The sequence below is a fragment of the Medicago sativa genome, chromosome 3, assembly GCF_051527215.1.
Source record: "Medicago sativa cultivar Bolivia chromosome 3, Bolivia_mono, whole genome shotgun sequence".
NCBI classification, from domain to species: Eukaryota; Viridiplantae; Streptophyta; class Magnoliopsida; order Fabales; family Fabaceae; genus Medicago; species Medicago sativa.
Window position 1 is genome coordinate 86,148,610 of NC_140751.1, and position 22,821 is coordinate 86,171,430.

Sequence of the window (22,821 nt, forward strand, 5' to 3'; positions counted from 1 at the left end):
GAGTCGCGATCGGTACCGTCTCTAAATATATTTGAAAAGTTTTTTATTTGAGTAAACTGAACTTACAAGTCGTATTAAGCCCATTCCGTTCATGCAGAACGGAGTGCAACTTAATCGAGATATACTAACTTTCATGGCATGCTCATGCAAAAACAAATGCTAAAATAGGAGGAATGAAATGTGAGAGAGCAAATGCAGGTTGGGTCTGAAAAGCGCATTTCTAGGGGAATAACGAATGCCATTTTCTTTTATTTCCTCGCTCAAAAAGAAGCAACAAGAAGGGGGAGAAATTGAAAACCTAATGGATAAAAAGCATAGAAATAAAATTTGTCTCAATGTGTACTTTCAGGAGAATGATGTATCCGGCTTAAAATAAGCGACTCAGACTCATTTGAACCAGGCATCAAAGCATCACAAGCTTTGGGAGACCCATCCTCAAAAATTAAGGGATTACCCTTAGTGTCACCAAAACCCAGTTTTTCATCTGTATATTGGGAAAAACCAGTAATTGTGTCTTCAATATTCATGTTTTCACACTCTTCATGTGAAGTGGGGGCCAACAGTGCTTCACTTTTTGATGCAGTGGTGTGATTGTTCTCAGCATCCCCTGAATTCAGCTGATCAAATGCGACTTTATCCTCTTCCATAGGCAAAGCTGCTACAGCTGCTTCTTTGTTCTCAGGACCAGACGATGGACTAGATGTGTCTATCTTCAGAGTATCGGTACAATCACCATCTTGCTCCATTTGACTGCAGGTTTGATTGATCCCATCCAATTGCTCCATTGCAGGAGAGAGTGTTTCAACTTCCTTCGGTTGTAATGCAGGTGTTGGCACATCTTTTGCTGCATCAGAAGCTGAGACAGAATCATGCTTATTCTCCAAACTGGAAATAGGAACTGACTCATCCATCTGCACCTGGTTGGACTTGGATGCTGCAAATATATCTACATCCCCCTTATTAGGCAATTTCACCCTATGCTTCTTGTAGATATCAATGGCTCTCTGCATCAAGAGTCCAGCATTTCAGTATATTTATACATCCAAAACAATTTTTTAACTTTAAGGTTTATACATTGAAAACAATTGTTTAACTTTTAAGGAATTGAATGAATTTCAGGACAGTATATATTTAGTTTATTAACAGGTGCTTTTAGCACACATTTTAGCATTTGTCATATTATTATAGTACTTGGAGGTCAGAGAAAAATGATCACATTGTTAAAAGTCTAAAGAAACAAGCACTGTGATATATTCACATACAGATATTCACTGCAACCATGCCAACAGCTGAGTAGTTTTACCTGGAAGATAGAATTATCAACTACTGGAAAAGGTGAATGTCCTGAGAAAGTGGTGGCGTATTTATGTTGTGACCTCGAACCATTCTGTCAAATCACAGCAAGGGGAACATCAATAATGGCAGGGATTGTGTTCAATTTAATTAATAAAAATATAAAATACGACTATAATAATTAAATTAAATTAAATACAGGTGGTCAGTCAAATAACCAAGTTAAATTTACTTCTCAATATATTAGGTAACAGAAGATTAGTCAAAGTTTCAAGCATGAAAGTTTTCTAATATTCATACCTTCAAGGATAGTTCTGTACTAGCAACAACATCATCCGATGCTTTCTTGCCAACATTCAGAGCGCATACACACTGATCATACAACTCTGGCAGTACTAGGTCTGAGGAAATGTCAAGTTTGGAAAGGTAGAAACGGGTAAAAATAGAAGAATAATCCTCAGGTGTCGAATTATCAGGCACCTTTTCAAAATCAGTTGTGGGAGAAGAGTTCAAAGGTACTTTTATTGGAGACATGACACTAGACAACTTTGTTTCAGGAGATTTCTCATGAGATTCATTGGGTTTGTGTTCATCCTGAGACACCTGAATAGTCTGGTCAGGCACACCACCATTGTCGACCACAGCAGGAACTGATTCATCTTTACAGGCTGGGGAAGGCAAGTCCTTCTTTGAATCATAATTCTGTTCTTTCCAACTCTCTGAACCAGATTCCCATCCATGATTATTTGTTGGGTGCCTGTTTCTGTCCCAATCAGATCCGCCATACATATGAGGACCATCTCTGGAAACCCCGTTATTGTTATCCCATCCATGCAGATGAGCAGGTCCTGTACCATCCATCAAACCTGGCCACCCAATTGGGCGCAAGTGACCTGGAAACCTGTCAGCATCAACAATGTGATAGGGAATACCAGCATGGTTGACTTCCAACTGAGGCCTAACACCAAAGAGAGGTTGAGATGAGAACTGTGGAATCATTGTTTGAAAACCTCCGTGACCTGGCCCAGGTGGGAAGGGAACGAATCCATTTGGTACATGCGAAGTCCAGTTTGGATTCGCCCTCCAGGAATTGCCACCATGCACTCTTCCAAAGCCAGATTGTTCATTATTTCTCCTGTATCGTGTATTGGAGTTATCTCTAACATCATCCTCTAAAGAACCCATATATGGTCTATCAAGTGTAGCCCTGAAACTGGGTGGGGGAGGAACTACTGGTGGATTGTTCTGATTAGTCCTACCATAGAAAGATGGATCTGCTTGAGAGGGCTCATCCAATAGTGGTTTCTCTACAGTGAACTCCCGGTTATGCCTGTCATCTGAAGAGACATCTCTTGCATCGATACTGCTCCTTCTTCCACTTTCATCAATTTCAAGATTCCGCTTAACAACACTTTTATTCATATACCTGCGTTCAATGCTTGTTGACGAAGGAGATCTTTCCATCAAGCCCATGGGTGAAGCCTTGCGACTAGAAGATCTTTCAATTGGTAAGTCTCCTGCAGGAAATTCATCTATTTTAACGGGTTTCTCCGTTAGTTTGTATTTAGGGCCTCTATCTGAAATCCCGGAGTAACCTTCTCTTGAGGCTTTGGTCCTCTGTTCTATAGTTGAGTCTCTATACTTTGTATCTTCAGCATTTGCATTTCTGAAACATGGGGGAAATGTCAAACAATTATAATTGAAATTGATAATGGTATAATCCCCATGGTTACAAGATTCTGTGAACAAAAGTGAAAATAGACCTAATCATAAAATTTAAATCATGCAAGCAATATTTCAATCGACATCAACAAACTCATTTAACAATTATCCCCTCTTGGCAAAGCAAAAGAAAATTTTCATTGAGCTCTAAAAGCTTCCCGTGATTGAAAAATGGTGTTATAGTAACTTATAGACAGCATTATATGCCTTAATGAAAGATATGGTCACAAATAGGTAACATTGATCATTGGAACTTTACTGGAACTAAGCAAAGCTATGACAAACTTTTATTTGCCATCATACAACAACACCTTGAAAAACATGAAACCAAATATATGCACAAATCAAATTCCCAAATATCACCTGAAAAGTACAGACACAGAGTGCAAAGGACATATTACAATGCTAGCCTACAACAAAACTTTCAAGAAAATTTAAAAGTACCTATATTCATCTTTGCCAACATGTGCATTTGATGCAGGAGAAGATCTGTGTTTACTGCTAGTCCCAGATGAATCTGCATGAGCTTGTCGAGGTAGAGATCTTCCCTTGTCTAGATCAGGATCAGCCCTACTGCTGGTCAAACTCCTCTTCTCTGTGTCAGGATAGTAGCTTTTAACAGCTCTAGCTTTAGAATCACTGTAATCATCACGATCATCCAAAGTTCTTTTTTTTGTCCCACTGTCTTTGGCTCTTGCACTTCTATCATCCCCATGTGACCCATCACGATGACGATCACGGTCTCTGTCTCGTTCACGGTCAAAGTCCCAATCTCGATCTCGGTCATAATCATGATCCCTGTCAAAATCAAAATCATGATCACGTTCATGGCGGCGCTCGCGTTCACGGACATATTCAAAATCACGGTCTCGTTCTCCGTCTCGATCACGATAATGGTCTCTATCACTCTCTGGATGCTTGGTTCTCTTTTGTCGTGATTCTAAATTATTCTTTTCTTCCCTTGCATGTTTATCGTCAGACCTAATGGTCGTATGATCTTTTGCTGGACGTTCGTCACGTTGCTTGTCATGTCGATGTTTGTTCTCCCTATCCTTTTCATCCCTATATTTGTCTCTGTATTTTTCATCGTTTCGCCTATCATCCTTTTTCTTTCCATCCTTGGCAATGTCATCCCTAGAAGACAAATGTCTATCATAACCATCTCCGACATCATCTTGATGCTTATCCCCATCACCATAGTCATCCCTTTTCTTCCTCATTCGCCTCTCAAGCTGGATATCTTGTTCAGGGCTTCGCAACTCGTCTATTTTTTTCGAATCTGCAAAAAGAATTGACCACATAGATAAAAATCAACAACTGCCTTCTGACACAAAACAATCCAAGAAAAAAATTGTGAAACATATGGACGAAGTTACAAAAAAGAAAGAGAAAAATAAGGTACAAAACATTTAACATCACAGGCCCAAATTCTTATATGGTAGAAGGGTACTAAGGACATTTAATTAAAAAATCGATATCTGCACAAATAAATGTTCAACTGTTCAAATAATTCATGTCTAGAACACTAGAGATGGGGAGATAAACTTGTATGGTACTATTTTCATGTCACAAAGTTAAACATAAAAACATATTCAAAACCATAGAGACAGTGCTTAAAAACTTACTGGACTTAACAACAAGCGGATGGGCCTACTGGCAGAACTATCCAAGCATAATAAGATAAAAAAGAGGAGATGAATTGTTTCGTTAAACTCGTGATATCACAATAAAACATTAACCAAACGCATTTTTAAAAGACACAGATTGCAGGGCAATACAATCTCAACAAACAGCTCAAAAAACTGTCAAAAACTAATATGATTATATAACACAGTGTAGATTGATATATGTCTAGGAAGAACCGCCTGAGTCCTTATCTAAAACTTTGTAATTATGACACTTGCATATGGTTTTCATCAAAAGGATCGAAAGGAATTGTAAGCATAACACAGTTTCACTATCTAAATATTGCAAAGAGATTATACTAAAATCATTGTATATCAAATTCAACAAAAATGAGACAGCCAAATATGCAATGGACGTAATGCAACATATAATACATTGATCACTTCAACATAATGAATGCATGAATGTTAAAAAGATTTGAGGATCTCAAAAGAGAAGAAAATATGGAAAGAGAGCCTCTGTTGCCAGTGACATATTATTACAAAATAATTTCAACATTCAAATTTCCATAAGTGATCAGCTTAATTGACTATGTGAACAGTATTGAGGCCTACATAACAAAATTCAACAAATGAAATTTTGATATTATGTTTAATAGCCACCACATTTGATTTCTAATATAGAAAACTTGAGTTTAATTACGAAAAGATTTAGCCAGAAAATCCAATGGCTCTATCTACTATTGAGGAAAACCAGTCTTAACTTCATTTTAAATTTCCCGGTCAATGATTCTAAATTGCTTTTAATTGTAAATCTATACCAAGTAAAAAAATAATACATGCCCTTAATGCAAACTTTGCTTACTTCGAGTGATGGAGTCCAAACAAAGAGTTTGTTAGGTAAAACACAATTAATATAGGATTCAAATTCTCTTCTTTTATTCACCGAAAGAAGAGGGGCGTGTTATGAGAGAAAAAATAGATAAAATGCAGTTCTGATTGTACAATACTAGCGGACCCAACCACAGAGCATGATTGGTCCCTCTCCCTTCACCATAAATTTTTATATCTCCTTCGGTAAAGGCTGTCATGTTATTCAGAGTATCCTATGCAGTCAATGGCTGATTGCAGAGTGTTGCATCCAACCCCCAAAACGTTGATGTGGTGAAGCAGGTTGCAGTATCGCTGCTTCGCCGAAACTTAGGGTGACAATATGTGTAAGAGCTCGAAAATAGAAGATTGCACAAAATAAAACACATATTCATAACAAACAATCAAAGTTCATTGCTGCTAATTTTCAAACAAAATATAAAATAATTCATCTGAGCATTTACAGTAAACAAAAGTGATTCCTTAAATGAGTCAAGTTCTAAGCATCACTATCTCTAAATTTACAGCAAAAAAATATTAAAAAAAGGCTGTAAGTGGAGGGCATTTTTTGGTTTTCGAATGCTTCGTAGTGATTGCGGTTGGAGCGGCAACAAAATTGGCCATGATCATAGCAATGCAACTGCTGTATCAAAACGCAACACAGCAGCATTTTTTGTCGACAGCTATATGAAAATCAGCATTTTAACAATTTCGACTTATATGATTCTCAATCAAGAAAAATTTAACATCTTTTTCATCTGCCCAACCCAGATAAACATTTTTCTGAAAGAAAAGATTCAAAAGTGCAAGAAATGGAATAATTTCTTCATTGTAGCCGAAGTTAACATCACGCGGACAATCCAGAGATACATTTACCAAAGGCTTAGGGAATCCAACTAATATTCAAAACCAAATACTATGAAATTCAATCAGCTTATACAGCATGTATATCAAAAGGTCTGCTACTCAAGTCATCATCAGAAATTGGTATTTGATATTGAAAGTAGCAGCAACACAAATCGGTCACAAACAATTTCAGAACTCTTAAAAACTTGATTTTTATTCCTAATTCCTATTCAACTTGGTACCAATTCTATGGTGATTCTAATCATTTTTAATAAGAATGCAAAATATGCTTAATTTCAGTTCAAAACAATCAAATTATGATACATAAATGCAAGAACAATGATCACAAAAATACCAGAAATGAAAGAATTAAAGTTATCAAATTCATACCATTATTTTCAACCCCTTGCTTGGATATACGGTGTTCTTGATCAACATCAACAGATTCCTCAATTCTACCTTCTTTGACCTTCCTATCCTTCTCTTTCTCTTTCTCCACGTTCTCCTTCCTCCCAGAATAAGAAGAATCCCTATGCCTCCCGCTACTCCTCTTCACCTCCTCGCCTTTACTGTTCTTTAAATCCCTCGAATCCCGTGAATCTCCAATTGCCTTCGACGATTTCTTAGACCCTTCATCACCCCCATTCCACCTATCTCCTCCTCCTCCTCCTCCTCCACCACTCTCCCTCCTCCGCTTCGACGACGAGGCATATTCATCAGAATACTCACCACCGTTTCCGTGCACGTGCACTTCCTTCGAATCCAATCTCCGTTTCTCAGCACCACTCGAATCCTTCGTAACCTTGACGGAGGAAGTATCATCCTTACTCTTCCGATCTTTGGCACCGGAATCTCTCTCGGAATCAGAGTAATCCCTGGAACTATGCTTACTCGATTTATGCTTCGAACTTCGCGGCATCGCAAAACCCCCAAACCCTATTAATCGAATTGAAATCGAGAAACCCTAATTTGGAGAAATTGAACACGATTCTGAAACCCTAATTAGATCTCTGAAATCGAATGTCACAAATATTAGGGTAATGTGACAAAAATGTTGAGTTCAATAGTAGAACAAAGCGCAACAAAATCAAAACTCCAATTTTTTTTTCTCTCTCTCTCTCTATGAGTGTGTTTTTTTTTTTTTTTTTTTTGTTGGGGGGTTTTTTGGTTTTATGGATGTTTATGAGAGACTTGGGGAGACCTTGTTTGGGAAGGATAATGAATTTGTGAATATGACGGAATTGCCCTTAAATGTGTTTATTGTTGTGGCGATGTTTCAAGTGCTGTACCGTCCAATAAGACATTTGGTCCCAAGAGTTGCCATATGATTGATTACTTGCAACGCTTCATGTAAGATTTGTGTGCTTGTTTGTTACAATGCAATCTTCTTTATATAGATTTTATTTCATTTCATTCATTCTTTTTTTACCCTTCCAAAATTAAATTAAATTGTTTGCTTTTGACTACTACTATCTTATTAATGACTTAAAAAAAAACTATGGTATTTTTTTGTAGCATCGATCTTCGGTTATTAATCTTTGTCTCGATTATGTTTTTTCATGTACAAAAGTCAAACTATATGACTTGTTGAAGACATGTTTCGGTTTCACTAGTAAGATCCACGGTATTTAGACGATTTGTATAAAGAATTTAATTGTAAAATAATTTATGATTCAATTGTACACATATATAAACGAAAGATACACGGTATTGGGACAATTTGTGTAAAGTAAGTCAATTGTAAAATACTTTATGGTTTGATATTTCAAAAATTAAAACTAAAGTATACGGCATATGGATGATCCGTATAAAGTAAGTCAATTGTAAAATAGTTAATGGTTTAATATTTCACAAATTAAAATGAAAGTACACGGTATTTGGATGATTCGTATAAAGTAAGTCAGTTGTAAAATAATTTTTGATTTAATATTTCACATTTGGATGAATTGTATAAAGTAGGCTAATTGCAAAATCATTTATCATCTATATTTCACAAATTGAAACAAAAGATACACGATATTCGAATGCATTGCGTCAAGATTGCAAAGTAATTTTTAACTCGATATTTCACAAATTGAATTGAAAGACACACGATATTTAGATTCTTAGTATAAAGTATGTTAGCTGTCAAATGAATTATGGTTTAATGTTTCTCAAATTAAAACGAAAAGGTACCTGGTATTTGGATGCTCTGTGTAAAGTAAGCCAGTTGTAAAATAGTTTTTGAATCAATATTTCACAAATTAAAACAAAACGTACACGGTATTCAGATTATTTGTATAAAGTAAGTTAGTTGTCAAATAAATTATGGTTTAATGTTTCTCAAATTAATTCGAAAAAGTACATAGTATTTGGATGCTCTGTATAAAGTAAGACAGTTGTAAAACAATTTTTGAATCAATAATTCACCAATTAAACAAAACGCACACGGTATTTGGATGCTATAAAATGCTTAATTATATTTTCAAGGAAAATAAGTGATAATGGTAATTAAAATTTTAATTAATTACTAAAAGTATAATTAATACTTTGTATGAAATGAAAATACACGGTATTTGGACGTTTTTTTATAAAGTAAGTTAGTTGTAAAATAATTTACGATTCAACATTTCATAAATTGAAACAAATGGTACCTGGTATCTAGATGCTTTGAAATTCTTAAATGTTTACACCAAAAATAATTATCACGTTATTCGACATCGACAGATACGCGATTGAACTTTAGCCAAGGAAATCCCCCATTCAATGGAAGGTGAGGAGAACGTTGGGACAACCGAGCAATAGAAGCCTATTGTTTCTTGACCGCCAATATATTCCTAAAGACCTAGAAGTCATCTAAAGGGGCATTTAGACCCTCCCAAAGGCCTTAGCGCACTTCAGAAGGACTCTATGGCCCAAGGCACGCCCTCCCCAAAACGCCGCCTCAGTCAACTTCTAGAAGCCTCTAGAGCTCGGCTTAAATACCTAATTACCTTTGTTACTTATAGCTTAAGTAACCGTAAATTAGGCCCATGAAGAGGTTATAAATACAACCCTTGAGAGCCTTCTCAAGGCATGACCGATACAATACAAATCCTAATTACGATTATTGTACTTTTGCTAGTACAGTTGGCGCCATCTGTGGGAAGAGGTAAAACTAACCTTGACCATGTTTCTGAATCGCAAATCGTGATTTGGAAACCCTAAACCTAAAACTCTGAATCGTAGCCTCTGACTGCGATTTGGAATCTCCAATCAACCGCAAAAAAAACCCTAAATAACATCTCTCGTCGTGATTTAGGAACCCAAACCCCCTCATCGCCATGGCTACTCCTGAAGAGGGCGAAACGATGAGAACCCAGATCACTCAACTAATGGAGCAGAACGAAGCATTGCAAGTGTCGATGGAAACCATCCAGCAACAACAACACCAAAAGAAGGAGGACTCTCATTACGGCGACCTAGACGAACCAGAACCCCAAACGCTATCAGTTGAGATTTGGAACGAGCCCGTTCCAGAAGGTTTCAAGTCGTCGTCTCTATCTTCCTTCGATGGTAAGGGCGATCCGGGTGGAGCACATAACTTCTTTCAACACCCGCATGGCCATGATCATGGCCCCTGATTCTCTCAAGTGCAAATTACTGGCGTGGAACTTTGAGTGACGCCGCCCTTCGCTGGTACATGAACCAACACAGGTTTTCTGTGATTAGTTATCAAGACATGACGAGGAAGCTTATCCACCAATTCTCAGCAAGTCGCCACCGTAAAGTTTCGACTACCAACTTTTCAACGTCCGCCAGGAATCAAATGAATCTCTGAAAAGCTACCTTGACCGCTATAACGACGCCACCATCAAAGTAGTGCACCCCAACTAGGAACTGTTCGTAGGCGCCTTCCAGCACGGGCTGCGAGCGGGACCATTCAATGAATCCTTTGTTGAGACAAAATCCTTATTTGATGTTTTAAAGATTACAAACATATTATATTTATTTAATCTTGTTATCTACTAATTCATTTTGTGAGAATTTGTTTCATGAGAATGAACTGAGAACGTTCTGGCAAAAACGATGAAAATGGAACAGTACATCAAAAGTAAACAAGTCTGCACAATGTGTAAGCATGGCTGGTTATGTTTTAATAAATGTCTATTGGGCCTTAGGAAAGGGTTCGACCCATTTGGAAAAGAAAGTCCATTATTATCTCATGAATAAAGAGCATATGGCTTATCAAAACATGACATCACTAAAGCAAAGGACAATGACATCATCTGCATTGGGCAAACAGTCATACAGCTCATTACAGCTGGTTATCTCATGCGCAAGCAAGCAACAGTGCTTTCAATGCCAGGCAAATCAGACAGAACATTCTGAGAACGTTCTGGCTATTTTAAAGAAGAAAAGAGAAATCAATTGAGACTTTGGACAGCTATCAAAAACGTGTCCAACAACTCTATTTTCTCCCTTGATCACCAAGACACTCCTCACCTATAAATACAAGGGCCTTTGAAGGTTATAAGCAAGAGTTTTGCAAGCTAATATCTCTCTAAGTGAAAATCATCACTACAAACAAAGCTCTTCGCAAACAAAGCAAATTCCAAGCTCTTTCACTATATCGCTTGGATCTTCTCTTTCGAATTTGCTATTGTAAAACTCAAACAAATAATTGAGTATTTATTTGATCCAACCAAATCTCATTTTACAAAGTGTGTTGTATTTCTCAAAGTCTATTGGGCTTAATAGTTTTGAGATAGAAAATTCCAACCTTTCTTTTGCTAGTGCGCAAAGAATTGTAGAAGTCTGTTGAGGTTGATAATACAGGTGTAACGGACTGATCTAGTGTGATCAAGATCTTATAGTGCTAGTCAGAAGTTTCTGTTAGCAAGAAAACTATAGTGGATAATCTCACACGAGGTGTGGGGACTGGAAGTAGCCGGGTTTGGTGAACCAGGATAACTCTCATGTGTTATTCTCTCTCTCTCTCTCTCTCTCTCTCTCTCTCTCTCTCTCTCTCTCTTTATTTAAAGTTACACTACACACACACACTTTATCACATCTATATTGATCTCCAGAACATTCTGGTCCAAGATAAAACAATTGCTTAAATATTTAACTAAAGATTAAAATCAGCATATAACATTGTTTTATCATTCTGTCATCATTCTCCAGAATATTCTGGTCCTTGTTAAAATAATCTTATATTTTAACTAAACATCATTTTTCTCATTCTGCTTATAATCATTCTTCAGAACATTCTGTTTTTGATTAACTAATTGTTATATACTCTATTCTTGTTGAACTAACGTACACCAAGAACATTCTTGAGTATATAAATCTAAACTTAACTTTTAGGAATAATTTTTAAAAGGGTCACAATTCAAACCCCCCCTTTCTTGTGACGTTTATTGCTACTTCATCCTTAGCCCACAAACCAGCAGATTTTATGGAGAAATCATGTTGAGAGCTGAATGTTACATCAAAGGTGAGGAAAGTAATGCAGAAAAGAAAACCAGGGATGTCAAAGAGCGAGGTAACGCCGTATGAGATAGAAGAAACTATTACCCGCCACCAACAAAAGACAGAGGAACTTTCAAGAGACAGGAAAGAAGAACCTACCATTTGGACAAATTCACACCACTGAACACAAGACCTGAACGAATCTACAAGGAAGTTTACCAATCCAGACTCATCCCTAATCCCTCTGAGCCTCAGAGTGATCGCATGGGTAACGACTCGGAGGCATGGTGTAAGTACCGCCGAATTCGAGGCCATACAACTGACAATTGTTGGCAGCTTAAGAAAGAAATTGAGAAACTTATACATGAATGAAAGCTCCGAGGATATATCAGAGGAGGACGAGGCGAAGACCAACGCCACCCAGAGGAAGAGAAGAATAAAGAGAACCCCAAATAATACCCAAAGGAAAGACACACCCTCGATACCATTTTCGAAGGCTCTGAAAACAATACTGTATTTTTAGGGTTTAACTAGCTTGAGTACACGATGTCTTAAGTAATTGTACAAAAAGATCGAACCCATTGGAATTGTGGCGCTGCAACTTTTTGCAGCTTTTCAATGAGAAAAGTTGTTTGTGGAAAAACAAAATAAATCATTCAAGATTTCAACAGTTTAAAATAAAGTTTGAAAACAATAAAATACTTAAAGATCTCGTATGACAAAGTGTGGTTCAGAACAAAATTCAGTTATGAACATATATTTGCAAAGAAGTGGAAAATTACAACTCCATACAAATTCCTAGAGACCAAGTGGTAACCATGCAAATAAGTGGAAAATTACTTTCTCTATGTATGAGATTGTCAAGTTAACCATGCAACATTATTAAGACCATATCTCAACCATTTTCCCTAATTGAAAAGTTAAGTCATTTTCCTATGACAAAAAAATCGAGATAAACTTTCAAGTAGCCTTTCAAGGTCTTTATCGCTCTTGAGCATAAAAATGTTTCTCGTATTAAACAAGTAGTTTCATTCTTATCCTTTTTTGAGTTTAAGAAATTTGGCAATAAAGATAAAAGTGGTCTCGTTTGACTCTACAAATTGGAGTTTATAAAACTTATTTAAAATAAGTTTAAGTATGTAACTAACCAAACTTACGTAAACATAATCAAAACCTCAACATGTACTAACCACAAAGTGGTTTAGCTCGTGATCAGCTTAAACACAAAATAGAAATAAGATAAGAAATGAATGAAAACATAATTACAATAATCAATAGAAGAGTTTAAAGTTTGCAAAGGAATATTACAATCCGAGGTGAAAAGGAATGATCTTTTAGCGTTACTCACTCATAACATTCATAAAACTCCAACTATTTGAGAGTTAGCATTCATGCTCTCGTATGAAATGGATGAAGGGTAGAATATGGGTTGTGAGATCTCAAATGGTTGTTAGGGTTAACATATGGAAATGACCCCTTAGTTGGATTAGAATTCTGGAACCTTGACACAACAATGTGTGATCGTTCTTTTATAGTATAAGTCTTTTTATTTATCCTCGATGTGCCCTTTTGTAATTTTCAAGTGTAGTTGTCGTTTTCTTATCCATTGGGAATCAACGTATTCTTTATATTCTCTCTGTATTGTCGGTCATGACCCAACAAACATCAGCTCCAAGCCTCATCCTCGATAGACCCACTGATGTGCGGATTAGGCAAGTGTACCAAATATTTACCAAGTAATAAAATGATAAGTATAGTATCGTATCCACAGGGATTGTCGCTTTGTCCAAACAATTCGCGTTACTTATTTTTAGTTTGACGATAAAATAAAAGAGTTAAAGGTTAGAGATTTGCAATTTTTATCTGTTTGCAACAGAGCAAGTTACCTGTTTTGGTTGTAGAAAAGTAAGTAGCGGTTATGATTATTTGAATCCCCCCTATTTATATTGTTGGATATTAAATAGCAGTAATGTCGTGTATATTTATCTTAGGTAGACTATACAAGTGATGAGGTCGTTGGGACGTTACTAACCTAATCGGTCATCAAGTTACACCTGCTGATGACACGGTGATCCTTCGTGGAGGGTCTATACTATCTCAGTTGACTAGGTTTATCCCTCCAATGCTTGGTTGCACATGCTGGTCACACGGTGGTCCTTACGTGTCGGGTCTTACCACCTCAAAGGTAATTGAAATCATATACTTAAATTGTCGTTCCAAGATTTCCAAAGGCATAATGGTCACACTAAGATTATACGCGCACTATCGTATAAGGTTATTAATCCTATAGGATTGCGCCACCTTCATAAGGAGTATTAGTGTGGAGTCTGGCCAGTGTTTCTGTTGGTCTACCCATCTTTGAATCTCAGGACACTCATAGCACACACTCTCTCTCGCTCTTGGTAGTTCCACAAACGGACAACCCTGTCAGCGTCTACCTTACTAAGGGTCTAAGAGAATGGTTTTATTAGGATGCATCTTATTTCTTTCAACCAGACACTTGTTTCCTTAATTATTAACTAGTTACCTCCTAGGTTCAACATATTTTACTCAATATCAGTAATCACCTCCTAAGTAATTACTACTAGGGTCAACTCGTTTTCGGTATCTTTCACTAGCTATGACTAATTACTTCTTAGACAGATAGATATTAATAGCAAGATGTAAATATCAAGATATAATCATCAGTATAATAATATTAATATTAGGCCCTGTCACAATCTAAGTATCTAATCTAGGGTTGCACTACTACATAAATAAACTAAATTCCTAACAAAACTTAACAGCGAACATAAAATAAATAAAATATAAATGACATTAAATTGAATAAATATCCAACAAAAATAAATAGAGGTTCATATCAGAACTCTAACCTAAAAAAAAATTAGTCACACATGGTAACTAAAAGTAAATTACTAAAGATAAAAACATACCCTTGAAAATCAAGGAGAAGATAGAAACTCCTTCGAAGCTCTAGAATTGTCTTCCTGTTGAACTGCCACCGTTCTGAACGATAAATTCTGAATGAGGAAGTCTGATATTTATAGTGAGAGTTTCTAACTGGGATCAATGGTGTCGCAATTTGATTATGTTGGTTGCTTGGTTTGATTCATTCAAAATCGTGTCCTGATTTCGCCTACTAGCATTAGTATTGTGTATGGAACATAAAATCATAGCGTGATCCGAGCAAATCGTGTAATCATAAAGACACGATTTGCTCGGGATCAAGACACTACATAAGTAATCTTTTACCCATTTGTTGATGGAGCTTGGAAATCTCATGTAATCAAAGGAGAAAACTTTAAGGGAACATGTAGTATAAAGGTTAAGGGTCTTTAGGTGAGATTCAAAGGGTCAAAATGTGAATATTGGAAAACAAAAAAAGAGGGCTTTTAGAAAAAGGGTTAATGCCTTTTAGGGAAATATTCATGGCTTTTGAAAGTTGGGAAACACATGAAAGACTGTGTCTTTATGAGCAACTTGGGTAAATCTTATAGGAGACTAAAAGAGGAGACCTTTAAGAAATCATAGGCTAGGGGTTGATTTCTTTTAGGGTTAGATTATGAATTGGGAAACAACTTGGAAATACCTTGGTTAGTGAGTCTTTTGGTCACACGAAGAGATTCGAAAAAATGATAGAAATTAGGTGTGCTCTTGGAGAACATGTTGAAGCTAATTTCTTGTAACTTTGTTTGTATCTCTTTATAAATAACTAATTGATAGTGATGTAGATAGATGCTATCTTCTTCAAACATATGTAATTTATGGGCCGAACTAGGTGAACAAAATTTTGGCGTGTTGTTTTCTATTCTTTACTCTAGTGTAATAATATTTATAAGTTCATATCCACAAGGATTGTGAAATTTCTACTTACTACTGCGAGTTTCAGTTAGAACTAAGTAACAAAGGGGGTTGCACTTGACAATGGTTGAGTTGAGACGAATAAAGCGAAAAGACGATTAGGTCATGCATGATTCCCCTCTCTTTCACTATTTGATATCTTTTTTTTATCATCCTCTAAATAGTAACTAGGTTTTCAAGACAATAAAATCATTGTATAACAAAAATTCCCTTGATTATCAGGCTTATGATTACTTGGTATAATAAGAATTTCCTTCTTTCTCACATGGTTCATCTCTTATTCTAGCATTCAATTTTTGTTTCTTATCACTACTTATATTTTTTTATTAAAACAAAACAAATCATATCTATCCTCTCTCTATGCCTCACCTTATCTTTTGCTCTAAATTTTTTACTATAACTTAACAAAACTTAACTTAACGGTTAAAACTCACTTTATAAAATGAATAGAAGCGGTGTATAATGTTCAAGTTATTAACTCACTTTTACCATATTCTCTTTCTTTATTTTTTGTTGATACTATAATAATAAAATAATGAATGGAGTAACTTAAGTGAGTAATATTTGATTTTTGGAGGGATTAACAATAACATAATAAGAAAGAGAATAGGAGATATTTAGGGAGGCAGACGTTGACGCGGTGGAAACCCGTGGCAAAACGTTCCCGGCGTTCTGTAGCACGCAACTCTCACACGCACGTTTCCTTCTTCTTCCTATATTATTCATCAACTCCATGTTCCATCCAATACTCTTCTTCCCTTTCTCATTCTGGTTCTGGTGAGTCTCATTTTTAATTATTTTTTTTATCTTTTCTATTCGACACGTTTTTCAATTTTCATTTCAATTTCGCCAAGGAATTAACATTTCTGATATGCTATATAGTTCATGATAATCAAATACTTTGCTGCTTTTTCTCTGTATGCACCATTGATGTGGTGAATGTAAATTTTGTAGTATGTTTTACTGTTAAATAAGATGTAATTATGTATAATTATTAGTTTTTTTTTTTAATTTTATTTACGCCTTTACATTTAGTTTTGCAGTATTGATGGATCCTCTGAATATTTGCTGATAAATACAGCCATCCTTTTTTTTTTTTTTTTTTTTTAATATTTGGCTATCAGAGGTTTGACAATGGCACTTTGTAGAACTGGGCCATACCCGATTTTGGAGAGTAATGTCCTAGCTTATTCACATATAAATTTGTCGACAAGGCTTGTTTTACCTGTTCCCCTGCGTTTCGCTGGACAATCATCAAATGCAGGCAAGAGAAAGCACAAGGTAATATGCAGTTCTTCACTACGGAGATCTGCATCTGCTTCTTCAATGGAGTCGCATGAAGAGGTTCCAAAGACCTCTTCCGTTTGCATGGAGGAGGAAACGGATCATGTTATGAGGTTCAAAATGTCAGACTTTAAGGTTTTAGATCGTGTTAGCATTGGCCTTGGTGGACGGGTATGAAATCTAAATAACTTTACGATGTGTCATGACTGGATTAATTTTTTTAATTCCGGTGGTCTCATCGATTAAGTTTTGCTATAGGCGGATGAGGTGGTGTTTGAAGGCAAGGTTAAGGACAGTGTTAGGTAAGATAATTCTTTGTCCGTTCAGGTTACATGATGAGTTTTGATCACAGTATCTGTATTTATTTGTTCTGTTCTCTGCAGCCCTTTGTATAACACAAGAGTTATACTTCGACAGCTTTATAGTTCCCAAGCTCAGCGTCGAGGAAAACGAGCAATAGAGGTATGTTGACATTGTTTGTAGTATCTCAATTTAATTTTGTTCATGCCCCTTTTCACAATATTTTGTTGGTATCTTCAAGGTATTGAAGAAGCTGGGTCGCCGTAAACTTTTGTATCATTCTTACTCAATGCAAGTTCATGGCTATATCTCGTTGCCTGCAAGTGGTGGTAGTGGTTCATTTATCCTAGTCCACGGGGTATGTATCTCAGTGTGTTTCATTATTTTAATTTCATACATGTTTGATTATATCCTGCTCTGAATGTTGTCTATTTGAGTATTTCTGCCCCTTTGCATAAAAAGAACCACTGATGTTCTTTTTGGCTCAATACATTTTCCTTTCAGTATCATGGCAGTTTTTCTTTGAGACACTGGCTTCAACAGTCAGATTGGCTTCAAACTTTAGAGGCCACTCTTGCACTGGACGAAGAATCTGTTAGGAAGGTAGGAGAAGACACAACTGGAGGTCCCGCAATTTCTAGGCAATTGCGACTAATTCGAATATTGATGAGAGATCTTCTAATTGGAGTATGTCTTTAGAAATTTTAACCTTAATGTTTTCTGGAAGACATTTTTAACCATAAGTGCTTGAATACTTGCACAGCAACATGAGGAGTGATATTTTCTACAATGGTTTATTTACTTTCAGGTTAATTACCTGCATAGTCATGGTCTTGCCCATACAGAGTTGAGGCTGGAAAATGTGCATATAAGCCCAATAGACAGACATATCAAAGTAAGCATTGCCATTCTCTTATAAATAGAATCACGTCTTCATTCACTTTTCTGTCTTTTATGTGGAGTGTGGATTACCTTGCGGTTGGCTGATCCCAGAGAAGGTTTTGTACATCACGTGTGCTGTAAACTCAGAACATCACAAAATTAGAAATTTGTTTTTGTTGCTAGTTTGAACATTTCGGTTGTTTCACATAATAGCAAACAGTTATCCTAAGATAGAAAACCTGATAAGAAGTGCAACAGACTGTAGGAAGGGAAAGATAACAGATAAGATATATGATGATAGAACCCAAAATATCAAGGTAATGAATTGAAAAGAATTATTACAGAGATGGAAATCCCTATAATCCCAGAGCAAAAGTTCCTTAGAGAAGAGACATTTCTCTCTCTGCCCAAACCATGTGGTTTCTAACTGAATAATACTCAATGATCCTTCTTTTGCTACACCTGTCCTTCATATAACTGTCATTTTCCTCCAAGAAACTAGCCATATCAGCAAATATAACAAACTGTATTTAGCACATTTTTGGGCTTAGGCCTAGCCCGATACCTAACATATGACATATACTTTCTGGTTGATGATTTTCACCGGGCTGATAATTCTTAGCTCTCAATGTGTGAACTACGTAATCAAAGTTACTGTACACCAATAGTTGGTGTTTCCTCATGTATAGCCTGGTCAACCTTTCTTCTCATGCTTGGTTTGACCTGAAGTGTTTACTTAACAGGTCGGTACACTGGGAAATGCCGCTGACTTTTGCGAGGATGGTTCAAATAGAGGCTCTATGGAGAACATGGACAGGCGACAGATGATGATTGCATTTGACATGAGGTATGGCCTAGGATATCGTTTGTGAAGTTTGTGTGCAACTATATAATCTTTTTGATAACTGATTATCTGTGTTACAAAGATGCATGGGTTTTATAATGGCAAAAATGGTAATGGGAGAGCTTATGGATCCTTTGATATTCGCAAAGTTCAAATCATTCCTCACAAAGGTATGGCAAGTTAATATTGTATTTAATTTTGGCCCCTTGAATGTTTAAAAGTATAACTTTTTAGAAGGAAAAGAAAAAACTACCTGACTCAAATGCTTTATAGACCGTGAAGGAAGTGCCCAAGGACGCCTTCTTGTCTCTAATATGCCTCATACAAACTAAGGCCTAAATAATTTGTTCCTTTTTCCCCTTTGCTGTAAGCTGTGACTATTCATTTTAGTGTTATTAATAGCGGATCGCGGAAAATTGCAGATAGCAAAAAATCTGATATGAGAAATAGGGTATAACATAGCGAGCAAATAGCAGTAGCCACAAAGCGGTTGAAATAAATAATTATATATAAAATAAAGCATGATGTACATAATCATCTCTCAATCCCTCAAAAACCTACATGTTAGAGGTTAATTAGCAGGAGCTGCACATCTGTTAGGGCATTAGAGATTAATATGCAACAACCGATTGTCTTAGATGTAAGGGTCAACCCTTGTAAGATGGTTTATATATAAAAATAATGCCAGAAACATAAATTAAATATGAAGTATGAAGTGAAGAGAAAAGATAGAGGCAGAGGCGGTTTAGTGATGAGAGGTTACCTAGGTTGTGGGGTTATATAAAACCTCACCTCATCACCAACTCAAAATTATTTTATTTTTGATGTTTTAAAAAATGTCACGTCTTCTTTTAAAAAAAGAAAGTCACGTGCAGTTCACATGATATTTTTGATGTTATCATAAGGGAAAAAAGCATACAAAAAAACTTCCGATATGTAAGAAATAATCGCTATCGCCGATATGCAAAAAGTCACTGCTATTGCAGTGGTAGCGAAATCACAATAACATATCGGCTTTTGTCGCAGTTGCTCCAAATCCCGAGATGTAATAGCGGTATAGGGGCACTATACGGTTATTTAACAACAAATCCCGAGATGTAATAGCGGTATAGGGGCACTATACCGGTTATTTAACAACACTTCATTTATAGCAGGACATAAACCATTATCATGAAAATTTGAAAATTCTGCTGTTGAAATAAGTAGTCATTTGAGAATAATACTAAATTAATGGTTAAGTCACGTGGCCATGATCTGTAGTAGTTTACTTGGGAAAGACTATTTGTAGGTCTACTGTAAGTGGACACTCATCCTCATTATTTTATTACATTTCTGGTATTAGCATAATAAATATTATTTCGTAGTAGAACTGATAATTCAAATTACACGTGGAAACAAGTCACAAAATATAAGGAAGTGTTGAAACCAATACTAAAAGATAATCATAGTTACCCTAACAAATGTAGGTATGTTGATATATTCTAACAAATATGTAGACAGGTGTACTTCAAACGTAAGTTGGGTCATGCAATGATGCAAATTTTCTAACGATAATTCTTGCCACATTAAACTTCAGGGGAATGATCCTTCATGTTTGCGACAGCTTATGATGGAAATCCTCGGCAGAAACTCTCCATATGGAAATGCTGGCTTACAAGTAAGTATATTTCTACGCATCTTCAGTGAAAGTGGCTTAGTATTTAGAGTACCATTTTTGTTTTCATAACTTTTAATGCCTTATATTATTTTCTCGCAGATGCTTGATAGGAACTGGGGTGCTGGTTGGCACCTTTTATCTCTATTGCTAGCAACCAAACCTTCCCGGAGAATAAGGTATGCTTCAAAGCAGTATCTACATATTTGAAATTTTAATAATTTGCTTATTGATTCCCCTACATTGAGCTGTTTATCTTGCAAATATGTCAAGATTTTAAAAATTAAAACTGTAGCGTTGAAGAAAATTCAGCAGAGATACAAAAAAAATCATAAAGAGAAGTGTTCAAGTTTCTTTGGTCTTTCAGGAGGCTTGATCTTTTGACAACATGTAGCTAGTTTCTGACAATTGTGAACCATGAATAGCATTTGATTAGATATATTAGTTTGATTTACCCGAGATTGAAAAATTGCTGGTGTTAACCATGTGAAATGTTCTACAGTTGTTTGGATGCTCTAAGGCACCCATTCCTTTGTGGGCCAAGATGGCGAGTAGTCCCGTCGATGGATATTATCAGATGGGGTCTAGGTTGCACTGCAATGCGTATTAGTGAGGAGTACATTTATCGTCAGCCTCAGGTATTCATCTAAGGACAGCCCATACACGCAATGTGTTTCTGTTACATTTTGAGTACCTTGTGCTTATATAAGACATTTTTATATATTTGTTGATGACTGATGTCCTCGAGTTTTTCCTTAATAATAAGGTTACATTTGTATATTGAAATTACATTATTAAATGCTGTAGATATGCATAGCGTTCGACTGATGGGTGTTTTCTATGTTTTAGCGCAGTAGGCTTGCCCACTTCATTGACTTATTGGAGATGTTGAATCCTCATCCAAAGCCAAAGGTAATTCATGAGTAAAAACTTTCTCGTATAATTTTCCTAGTATTGTTTCTTCTACAATGATTTTCTTTGAAATAGTTCTATTTCTTCAATCACTAAAATAAAGTACTTAATGCCCAAGAGCCTAAACCATTCTTTCCATGGCTGTCAATCTACAAGACGTGATTCATGAAAAACTCATCATTGCAAGTTCACAATTAATCCAACTGGCCAGTTAAAACAATCACCAAAACAGTCACAAATTTTAATGTTAATGTATTGCCAACTTATATGCCATTATTCATGTGTCCAGAACTGGCTGGAGCTGCTTCCAGGAAAATGGCGCCTATTGTATTGCACTGGGAGGCATGTTGGGCTGACCCTTCGCCAACCTCCTGTCCGTGTACTAGTTGGAGATTTGCATTTAACTGTTAGTAGAGAATCAAAGTTGAAGGCCAACCTTTCCTTCGTCTCTGACATTGGATTCTCAGTCATGATTGGTCAGGACTGGCCTCATGACAAAGCTGGTAAAAGAGGAAGGGTGCAGGTGAATTCTTCATTTATACTAAGAGCTGGGAGACGGTTATATCTGAAGCAAGACAATACCTCAGAGAGGCTCTCATTCCGCCCTTCCGGCAATGAGGAGGCTTTAGCTCAGAAATTTTCTAGCAAGAAATGGAGAAAAATAACCCCTTTCAAGGAGTTTCCATCAAGTCTCCCTGCAGCCAAGTTTGCGTCGGGTGATATTGATGTGACAATGAATCTTGATGATCCTTTAGATCAAAACATTGATACTGTTCAAAATGTTCTTCAAGAACTAAGAACACAAATTCCCCCTGAAATATTTGATTTGTCAAAGATTGTGTGTGGAACTTATGTGGACTCAAGGTTGCTCGTTCTTCGAGGGGTTAATGGATCAGCTCTCCTATTTACAAGGTCTTTTGTGGACACAGACAGTTCTAGTTAATTGTTCTTATAGCAATTCACAAGTAGTTTTAGTTGTTAAATGTAAATTTGTAGTACTATTTTTTCTTGTAGTTTTGTTGTTGCTATAGGCATATTCTCCAGAGCACACTTTCATGTAAATTCTCATAGCATTGTATATACCAAACTTAGTTATCTGAAATGCTTTTTTCAAGAAGTCTGTTCTGGTTAGGAACTGTAGGCATTTTTTTTGGATGGATATAAAAGCATTTCTGATAATGTATTTACAAAATGATAAAACATGATCGATTACCTTTGTAATATCAGTGTATAGTAATTAAATTAAATTCTATATAATGTGTGTGAACTGTGAAAGTTATCATTTATTGACATCA

At 36.2% G+C, this 22,821-nt stretch overlaps 2 protein-coding genes across 5 annotated transcripts; one reads left to right on the forward strand and one right to left on the reverse strand.

Moving 5' to 3' along the window:
- Positions 1–217: 217 nt before the first annotated feature.
- LOC146941313 (LOW protein: zinc finger CCCH domain protein) lies at positions 218–7,486 on the reverse strand. Its single transcript, XM_085755080.1, has 5 exons — positions 6,747–7,486; positions 3,460–4,294; positions 1,594–2,959; positions 1,304–1,387; positions 218–1,004 (listed from the first exon to the last, which is right to left on the reverse strand). The coding sequence occupies exons 1-5, from the start codon at positions 7,273–7,275 to the stop codon at positions 333–335; spliced, it is 3,486 nt and encodes a 1,161-aa protein (XP_085611206.1). The 5' UTR covers positions 7,276–7,486; the 3' UTR covers positions 218–332.
- An 8,791-nt stretch (positions 7,487–16,277) lies between these two features.
- ORG1 (OBP3-responsive protein 1) lies at positions 16,278–22,783 on the forward strand. 4 transcript variants are annotated; one of them, XM_085755081.1, is made up of 14 exons: positions 16,278–16,427; positions 16,775–17,105; positions 17,193–17,236; positions 17,318–17,396; positions 17,476–17,592; positions 17,739–17,921; positions 18,043–18,129; positions 18,860–18,963; positions 19,043–19,130; positions 20,537–20,617; positions 20,717–20,793; positions 21,117–21,252; positions 21,464–21,526; positions 21,816–22,783. In XM_085755081.1, exons 2-14 carry the CDS (start codon positions 16,785–16,787, stop codon positions 22,467–22,469), a joined length of 2,034 nt encoding a protein of 677 aa, XP_085611207.1. In that variant the 5' UTR covers positions 16,278–16,427; positions 16,775–16,784; the 3' UTR covers positions 22,470–22,783. The 4 variants fall into 4 exon arrangements, with proteins under 4 accessions (XP_085611207.1, XP_085611209.1, XP_085611208.1 ...); XM_085755083.1 differs by having other exon boundaries at positions 16,799–17,105; XM_085755082.1 differs by having other exon boundaries at positions 16,278–16,421.
- The last annotated feature ends 38 nt before the right edge of the window (positions 22,784–22,821 follow it).